Source organism: Chinchilla lanigera, unplaced genomic scaffold, assembly GCF_000276665.1.
Source record: "Chinchilla lanigera isolate Chin_1 unplaced genomic scaffold, ChiLan1.0 scaffold00002, whole genome shotgun sequence".
NCBI lineage: Eukaryota > Metazoa > Chordata > Mammalia > Rodentia > Chinchillidae > Chinchilla > Chinchilla lanigera.
The window spans coordinates 36,988,108-36,998,176 of NW_004955403.1; the positions used below are offsets into that span (position 1 = coordinate 36,988,108).

General features: G+C 42.2%; 1 protein-coding gene and 1 long non-coding RNA gene across 3 annotated transcripts in view; one reads left to right on the forward strand and one right to left on the reverse strand.

Moving 5' to 3' along the window:
- The window catches only part of LOC106148353, a 114,270-nt gene extending 113,892 nt beyond the window's left edge, over positions 1–378 (reverse strand). For both annotated transcript variants that reach the window (XR_001233704.1, XR_001233703.1), the window contains exon 1: positions 111–378. This is a non-coding gene — a long non-coding RNA (uncharacterized LOC106148353). The remainder of the gene's footprint in view (positions 1–110) is intronic.
- Positions 379–1,401: 1,023 nt separating this feature from the next.
- Positions 1,402–10,069, forward strand: part of Sh3rf1 (SH3 domain containing ring finger 1) — a gene marked incomplete at its 5' end in the record, with an annotated part of 151,680 nt that continues 143,012 nt past the window's right edge. The window contains 1 exon segment of the mRNA XM_013513376.1: positions 1,402–1,889. Within this exon segment, the coding sequence (XP_013368830.1) occupies positions 1,497–1,889 (393 nt within the window).

Genomic DNA, 10,069 nt, shown 5'->3' on the forward strand with positions numbered 1-10,069 from the left:
CGGAGCTGCGGGCACGGCGCCCGCGGCCTCGCGGGCTTCCTGCTTGACTCCGCGCCGCCGTCTCCCGGGGCGCAGCCCCGCGGGATGGCTCGCTCTCGGGGGACGCTCACCTCCTCTCGGCGGGGCGGTAGATGGTTTCCCGTGCACTTTGGGGGCCGAGTTTCGCAACTTAAGGCTGCGTGTTTATTTTTTAAGTCCTTAAAAACTTCCGGCAGTCGTGTGGGGGAATTTTTGTCCTCGGCCTATCCTGAAGGGGGGCGGCGATGGGGCTGTTGGGTGAGCGCCCCATTCCGGGACCCATCCGGTCCCAGCCCCGGCCCCAGCCCCAGCCCGGGACCGAGCTGTGCCCGCGGCCGCGACACCTGGCTCCGGGGTGTGTCTGCGGCGAGCGCCCGCCGCGCCCCCTGCGGGGCCGGCACTACCTGAGCTTAGTTACGTGCGAGAGGGGCGCAGCCCTGGAGCTCCCCCGCCCCGACTTAGGAACAGCTGTTAATGCTGGCACCCCAGCCTCGTCGCCCCTTTTCCCGGGCATTCACATTGCCATTTATTTGGGTAGTGGTGAAGGGCGGGTGGGTGGGTGTGTGGGGAGCATTGCAGTAACTGCTTTAAATGCTTTTTTTCTGAATGGCTCCGTTTTCATATTCTGCTGTTTTCAGCCCAGCATTCCATTGTCGAATTCTTTTAGTGATCGTTTTGCACGATTTTCTGAATGAGATCCGGGTAGGCAGTTCAGAAATCCATTTCAGAGTTTGTCAGCCGCTGCTGTGAAAAGTGCTATTATGTTTTAGCCCTTTTCAAGCAAACCTTAGTTGTAGCCTTCAGAATTGACAATCTTTTTGGTTGGACAAGATTAAAATAATTCTATTTTTAAGACAGAGAGGAACATATGTATTTAATATTGGATCATTTACCACAGGATCACTCGAGGCATGGTTTCCTAAACGATAAAGTAGTTTAAAAAATTGAGAACTTCGGTGGATTTAAAAGTAATTTCAGGTGGAGGAAACTTTCAGTTGCTTCTGAACCTCCTTCTATGAGTTGAGGATTTTTTTTTTAAGGCAACTAACTCATAGCACTTTTAGAGCTGAAAAAATTATGTTTTTTTAAAAAATGTATTTCGTAAATTCTGTTTATTGCAGGAATCTTGTGCAGTGTTTGATAGCTACTTCTGTGCACTGAGCTTCTGGATATCTTTAGGGATTAATTATGGTTATTTTAAAAGCCTGTTTTGTTTTTTTAATTGTTGACTTTGGAGTTTAGGAACCACATTCCAGAGCAAAGCTACAGTATGCAGAGGAAGCACTTTTGTGTACTTTTTGGTTCCTTGCTTCTCTGTGAACTTTTCCCCCAGATAACTAACACTAATTTTCTCTCCTTCCTCCTCTCTCCCCTTGTCTCCAGGACAAAGTCTGAGATGGATGTTACATGAATCATTTTAAGGACTGCACACAACTATGACCATTTCTGAAGCCCTTTTCTCAGTAAAGTAGATCAAGATGGATGAATCAGCCTTGTTGGATCTTTTGGAGTGTCCTGTGTGTCTGGAACGCCTCGATGCCTCCGCAAAGGTCTTGCCTTGCCAGCATACGTTTTGCAAACGATGTTTGCTGGGGATTGTAGGTTCACGGAATGAACTGAGATGCCCGGAGTGCAGGACACTGGTCGGCTCAGGTGTCGAGGAGCTTCCCAGTAACATCCTGCTGGTCAGACTTCTGGATGGCATCAAGCAGAGGCCTTGGAAACCAGGCCCTGGTGGGGGCAGTGGGACCAACTGCACAAATGCATTAAGGGCTCAGGGCAGCACTGTGGCTAATTGTAGTGCAAAAGATCTGCAGAGCTCCCAGGGTGGACAGCAGCCTCGGGTGCAAGCTTGGAGCCCCCCAGTGAGGGTGAGTAGCCTGCAGAGGCAGTTTGGTGAATGAAGGTGGTGCTGACCACATTTTTATCTCTATTCTTTAGGTTCATATTCTCTAAATCAGCTACTGAAGCCACGCCTACTGGACCAGATAGGCGATTATACCTCACAGTCTTTTTGTTTTCTATTTTGGTATGAGATTGGCTGTAAATAATAAATTTATTTTTAATATATGTCTTGATTTTTAAATTCTCTGATAGTCTCTATTGTCTTTAAGGATATATTTTGGGGAACAAAGCAATTATTCAATGAGATGTAAAATAGTAGTTTTTCCTATCTTATGATGAAAATTTGATATGGTCTTACTCTTTTGATGAAGTTTGCAGAGTCATAATTATGTATCAGTACATACGTGTATATATGTTGTAAATATGTGTGTGGGTAAACGTGGGAAATCAAGCCTTAATTTTCGCTTTGCTGAGAGTCATTCTGTTGGTTTTATGAATGCACAGCACAGAATTTACTGGTTGGAGGAATTCTTAACAAATCATGGCCACAGGTAGCAGAGTTTCGTTGCTGTAGCAACAGAACCTAGCTGAGGACTACGCTAAAACATCTGGCTTTATGTTGAACTGTACAGGGAGTGAAATGAAATAGTTGCATCAAAATGATTTTTCTTAGGGTTTGGGCTGAAATAATTGTAGATGAAGTTAAATATTTGCACAGTTACTACAACTTATATTTCTGGAAGGTAGGGTATTCCAAATAAATATAAACTATTTTGCAGATGATGGCTGCCTGAAAAGATGAATTTTTTTTTAAAATAAAATTCATGGGCGTCAGATGATGAAAACAGTTTCCTTTCTGTTGGAGGAAGCAATTTTGATAATTAGCCAAACCATGAAACTTTATGAGAATTTTTGTTTTCAAATATTCATAGTCTAAACTCAACTGATTTCTTTCACTTAATACAGAACTACCTCCTGGGGTTGCATATTGGTATGAATTCACAGATGTGGAGATCAGACAGCTGTAATAGAATGGTAGTTCCCTTAAATCCTTCTCAAGTGCATCTTTTGCAAGTGATATAATGTATTTACATCACTAGATGTAAAATATATAAAGCATGCTAGTAGCTAGAAAACCATATTACTAGACAACAGTTTAATCATTAGACTCTCTGGTCTCTATTGATCCCTACTTAATTTTTTTTAAAGATAGAATTTTGGATTAGAGAGACTTTCTTTCATTATTTGAAGCTCACTTGTGAAATTGATCCACTTATGACTTTTCTTAGGTTTCTTTTATAGCATTTGCTGGTTCCTTGATTATTATTATTATCATTTTTTTGTCTTTTTGAGACAGTGTCTTGCCATGCAGTTCAGGCTGGCCTTGAGCTCACTTTGTAGCCCAGGCTGGTCTCAAACTCACAACGATCCTCCTGCTTCAGCCTCCTGAGTGCTGGGATTACAGGCATGCACCACCACGCCGGCTGGTTCCTTGATTAGTATATATGGACTCATGAATATTTTAACCCCAGAAGCAGTAATCAAGTTGATAATTTCTAGGACACTGGATCCAGGTCTGCACTTAATGAAGGGGTAGATTTGTATCTCTGGAAAGGTTTTGGTTCCCTGTTACTTTGACAAGGAAAAGCATAGCTTCTGGCTATGCATAGGAGTGTCGCTGTTGTTGGTTCAGTGCCTTACCTGCTGGGAGGAATGTATTGAATGTTTGATCATTGATAAGACATTTAAGGAGAGGCTCAAGCATTCAATTTGAGTTTTAAGGTCCGTCCCCTTCCTTCCTCCCTACTTCCTTTTCTTCTTTTCTGGGGATTAAACCCAGAGTTCCCCCTGAGCTGCATCTTCAGCCCTTTTTCTTTTTTATTTTGAGACAAGATCTCTCTAAGTTGCTAAATTGCCCAGGCGGTGCTTGAACTTGGTGATCCTCCTGCTTTACACTCCAGACAGAGTGTGAGGGATTACAGAAGTGCTCCACCATGCCTGGCTTATTTTTTTTCTGACATAGAAAGGGGACTGTTTGATGCTGCATTTTTTTTTTTTTTTATCTGAACTGTTAAGCTGCTAAAGTTCAACTTTATTGCCCTTTGGCAAGTTAGTTAGATTTTGATCCTATTAGTAGTATTTTTCTGATTTTCCTAATTTGCTGCCTATTTCTTCTTTGGCACGGGAGAAATTACTTGCCAAGAGGCTCAACGAACTTGAGCCTTAGTCATTTGGTTAAAATAGTTGAGGTGGATCAAACAGGAGATACGGCCTTTACTGCAGAGGGTGGAGGTGGGGACAAAAACATCAAAGAAGTAAAACAACTCAGTAGTCTAAGTAGAAGCAAATGATGCAATTACCTAGAAAAGAACAGCCTTTTCTATTTCTCATTAGCATTGACTAGTACCTTTTGCTTTCAAGTGTTCAGAGTAACTAAGGCTACATATACAGTGCAAGCACTTGAAAGATAAATAAGTCTCTAGAACATACTCCTTTTAAAAGGAAGAAATCTATAACATATGGCCACATGGCGGTTGTAATGCGCGCCTCTGGACACTTCCCTGAGGTGACTGTAATAAATCCCAAACGTGCATCCTCCTCCCTTAGATGTTCTGATACAGGCAAGTGGCACAGTGAGCCTGTTTCCACATGTTGTGCAAAGCTGAAAGTGATAACACGTGGAATGTTGCTCGAGTTTACTGGTTATGTTCTATCTTACATGAGGTTGTGACCATGTGGCTTCCTCATGCAGTTAGCTGAGGGAGATTGGATGTTATCAGCAGATTTGAACATTTCCAATGTGTGACACATCTTGTTTCCAGAATTTTAGTGTTTCCTGCTTAATAGGAAGGAGACAGGAAAGAGTGAGTGTTGGGTTAGAGTCAGCATGGTATCTGCCAGTTCTTTACCTCAAATGAAGAATTCTTGTTGGTTTCTGACTAATAGTAGCAAGAGCCACAGGCAAAGGGAAACTGCAGCTAATCTTCAATGGATTAAAAAAACTCTCTTCAGAAGATTATATCTATCTAAAATATATATTTTATATATATATAATGTAAATGAATGTATGTGTTAATGAGTTGGAAAACATGTTTAGTTCCTATATAATTGTGATCTAACAGACTAGTTCAGTTTTGCTTTCTATGTATAGTTTAATTGTCTTAAGATCTACTAATGTCTGTATACATATCTGCCCATCTAGATACCATTACTGCCTCTACCTCAAAATGAATTTATTCAGCAAAAATATATCATTAGATGAGTAATTTATAGCCCATTCTTCCTTTTAAAGTAGTATTTATTATGCACTTACTGTGTGCATGATTCCACACTAGCTATTGGGTAAATAATGATGGACAGACCGGATACACATTCTGCTCAGGAACTTTGAGCATGTGGTCAGTTTTGTGGGAGAGACATTACTAACTTAATAGCAGGGCAGGTCTGTAATTAAATATGACCAGTTCTATGACAGAGTAGGGGAGCGGATAGGAGAAGGAACTGTTTTATGTGCATATGTTGGGGGACAGTTCTTAAAAATCTTTCTTGAGGATAGGCGTTTGAACTGAGATCTTAGGAGTGAGATGATATTTACTAGATGAATAGGGGCTGGGCCAGGAAGGGGCAGAAAGGAAGTGCATTCCAAAGACCCTGAGCTACAACAGGAGGGGGTTTGGCTCCTGGGAAGAAGTGACAGAAGGTGAGTGTGAATAGCCACAGGGCTGGTGACATAAGATGAGGTTAGAGGATGGTAACATCCATCAACAGAAGCCTGTTCGGTGTAGGGTTAGATAGTCAGTGCTCTGCACTTGGGATTGGAAAGATGAGGCTCACTGGGACTGAGCGGACTCGCCTGTCTTGGCAGCAGACGCAGGATTGGAGCTTGGAGTCAAACAATTGAGACAGGACCGGTGGGAGAGGGGAACACAGGTGAAATTCTCTTCCTGGCAAATGCCAAGTGTGCATTCATTTCCTCATGGCCTTGGTTATACCCCCTGCTCTCCCTTTTCCTATTGCTGACTGTTTGGGGCTCATTTGTGTCTTTCAAAATTCTTTTGGGGAAGTATTAACTCCTGATGACTCAGAAACAGCTCTCTTTGGAGATAGGACCTTAAAAGAGTTGTTCAGGATACAATGAGGGCCTAACCCAGTAGGATGGGCGACCTTATAAGAAGGACATAGAGACACGGGGGAAGACCATGTGAAGACCTGTGGAGAAGATGGTTATGTACAAACCAGTGAGAGAAGAAGTATCAAAGAAACAAAACCTGCCAACTTCTTCACTTGGACTCTTCTGGCTTTCAGAACTGAGACATAGATTCCTGTTGTTGATGCCATCCAGTCCGTGCTTACGGCCTGTGACTTCTAAAGGCCAGCACTTGCAAGGACCTTTTGGTTCACTGCCAATCCCCCCAGTCCCAGTCTCCCTCAGACCTGTAGTGGTCCAGTGCACTGCGTCCCTCCTTCTCAGAACACCTTCGAGTTGTTGAGGCTCAGCCCCACCCTCTCAAGTGCTCGAATTGTCTGGTGTACTTGCATAAAATAAACAAGGATGTTATAAGAAAAGCGAGGTTTATGGGAAAATATTCCAAATACACAGGAGGGGAGGACTCTTACTACTTTCTTATCCTTCACACACCGGACTCCCCTGTAACTGGAGTCTGAAGAGGTGCTTGGCAGGACTTACTGGCGCCTGGCATTACTCAAAGGAAAGGTAACTAACAGAAGGGGAACTGAAGAAGTGTCAGGGAGTAAACAGGATGACTGCGTTGCTCCAGGTAGATTATGGAGAGCTCCTGCCAGCTATGAATTGCATCTTGGGCCATCTTTGACAACCAAGCGGCAGACAAGTATCATTGGGGATCTTTCAGATTCATTCTATTCTGTGTTCTTCAGTATGCTAGGACAAAGGTGGCATTCGTGCCTGTTTGTATTAAAAAGCTGACATGCGGGGGAGGTGAAATGCGCAAGGAACAGCAAGTAAGGCAGGATATGAGGAGCACAGGCGGGGTGAGAAGATAGAGGTAAGCCTGTGTGAAGTAGTCGCTGGACTGTGTGCAGCCAGAGTGGATTCTGTGGTCCGGACGGGCACCTCGCGTGTGGGGAAGGTTCAGTGCACTCACTGTCCGAGGAGTTGGTGTCTCCATAGATGAGGTTGAGGGTCTGTCTTAACTCATTCTGGACCTAAGTTGCACATTATTGTGGTTTGGATGAGGGAGCTGTTTCAATGTTTCAGAATGGTTGAATTGTGTAATAGGGGAGGTTTGGATTTTTCTTTTTGAGCAAACAGTTGTGGCAGATATTCTTGATCTTGTATTCTCCTCCTCATTTTATCCTTGACCTCTGCTCCAGGTCTCGTGTTTGCTGCATCACTGACCTTTAAATTGTTACTAAATCGGGTTCAATGTGAGGCTCTGGGATCTCCCCCACCTTTTGTTTTTGGTGCAGGGGGTCAAATCCAGTCCTTACAGTATGCTCAGCTCTACCACTGAGCTACATCCCCAGCCCTAGGCTTTGAGATCTTGAATGGGGTGGAAGGCAGGAATGGAGAAGAGGGAGTTTGTAGTGTACACTAACTGGTCGTTTAAAAAGAGAAATGCTAACTAGTGGCACATGACTATAATCCCAGTTACTGGGGAGGCTGAAGCAGGAGAATCACAAGTTTGAGTCCAGCCTGGGCACCTTACTGTGAGACTCTGCCTTAGAATAAAATAAATAAATAAATAAACAAAAAGGGCTGGAGGTGTAGAATGAAATCTTTTTATGTCAGAGAGTATCTGCCTCATTAAAAATCCCCTCCCATTCAAGTATAATACACATAGAGAAAGGTGCACAGGTTATGTGTGCCAGCCTTGAAGGATCATGCTTCATTATTTCCAAAATGATTATAATATTTTTCTTTCTGTATTATACTTAAAAGTAATACAAGCTCATGGTAAGAAATTTAATAGTAGAAAAGGATATAAAGGAGAAAGTCAGGGCTTCGAATCTTTCTTTCTAATCCTAGGGGTGACTGCTGGGAAAATGGGTTTTGTACCGCCTGAAAAACAGTTTTTTGTTTTGCTTTTTTGAGACAGGGTCTTGCTGTGTAGTGCAGTCTGGGCTTAAACTCACTTATGTAGCTCAGGCTGGCCTTGAACTCATAGCGATCCTCCTACCTCAGCCTCCCACGTGCTGGGATTACAGGCATGTGCCACCATGCCCTGTAAAAACATCTACTAGAAATGGAAGCATATTATCATGCTATTCTGCAGTTTGGGGTTTTCTGCTTCATGACCTAATTTGGATGGCTTTCCATATCTGCTCACATTGATCTATATGAAGGCATTATACAGAATGATTCTCACTTATGGCTATAGGAAGGGTTGCTAGAATACTAAAGAGCAGGTCCAGGTTCCCCTAGCTAGTACTGGGTGGACTGTCTGATTCCAAATGTTTCCTTCCTGTGAGCACACTGTCTTTCAGCAGCAAAGATTGTCCCTGCCTCTCCAGGCTGCTTTCTGCTGGGGAAAGTTTTCTCAGTTATTCTCTTTGCACTGCTCTTACTACCTGGAGGTGTTTTTTGTTTATGTATTGTTTTGTGTGTAGACAAAAAGAAGACATTAAAAGCTCTTTTACAGTGATAATGGGCCTGGAAAGCAGAGAGTCCTTAGCTTGGTGGCTGGGAGCATCTGTTTTAGAGCTCAGAAGTCCACCTGCTTCTGACACTGAGTAGGGCCATCGGATGGCCCTCTTACCTTCAAGGCTGAGCCCTGAGGAGCCTAAACTCCGTGCTTAGGGATGAGGGTAGGGTGGCCCAGTGAGATTCATCTTTGGCTTATCAGAACTCTGCAGTCTGCATAGGTTTCACCACTCAAAAAAGCTTTACTGAATAAATGAGTGAATAAGTAAGTGAATGCTGGTCGCTCTCCACATTGTGTGAATGCTTCACCGCTTTTTCTGCTCTTTATCCACAGTCTGTGAATTTAGGGGTAACACTTGTTTAGCCTATTAATAAATTGTCTTGTAGAAAATGCAATAATTGATATGTATTTTCAGTGACTGTAAAATCTGTATAAATGGATGTATTAGTATCATTATTATAAAATCATTAGTCTTTCTCACAAAGGAGTATAAAATTTCTATGTTGGGTGGTGAGAAACCAAGTAATTGAATGATACAGTAATTGAAATGGATATGTTTGGATATAGAGTGGCACGAGATGGGGACATGAGCTCAGTTATTGGGTCCCTTATGTGTGATAAACAACATTGTGAGTGTCCAGTCTCTGGCAGCCCAGGGGGTTACTTTGCTCATTTTCCCCATTTGTAGTGTTCTTAGTGATGAGACACATCCTGAAGAACATACTGCCAGGTGACTTTGTCATTGTGAGAACAGCATCTCACAATGTGTAAGTACATCTCATAGAGCGTACTTATACAAGCCTCCATGGTTTAGGCGGTCACTTGAAGTGACCGCTTGCTAAATCAAGAAACACAAGCTGGATGGGTGGTGCACACCTATAATCCTAGCCCTCTGGGAGGTCCACGGGAGGGGTTTACAACTTTGAGCCAGCTTGGGGGTGAGACCTTGTCTTAAACTAAACATTTTTTTTTTAAGCTTGTGTGTCTGATTAATTTGGCTTACCATTATGGTCTCAAGGTGTATCCATTTTCCTACAAATGACTCAAGTTTATCCTTCTTTATGGTGGAGTGGTACTCTATTGTGCATATATAGCATATTTTTTTTCCCAAATAGTTCTTTTTTTATTTTTACTTTTTTAAAGAGTAAAAAAAGGAACAGTAGCAAAATACTAACATCACAGACAAAAACAAAACAAAGCAAAAACATTAAAAATAATACAGTGTTTGAAAGCAAAATGGTAGGAATTAACAATGATTGTTATATTACATATTGTTATCTTAAAGGAAGTTGGTCAGATTACTAGATGTAAGAATGAAAGGTTGATCAAACCATTAAAGAGAATAAAAAAAATCATTATTAAAAAAAAATTAGAGACGATACAGAGTTTCACTAGACAAGATGGTAGGAATTCACCAGAGGTTGTTAAATTGCATATTGCTGCCTTCAGATCAGTTGCTCAGATTACCAGATATAAGGATGCAAAATTGGTCAAAATAAAAAAAATTTTTAAGCATTAACTGTTCCTTTCAATATACCACCAGACATTAGCAGTACAGTTATCCCAGCTATCCATACATATAT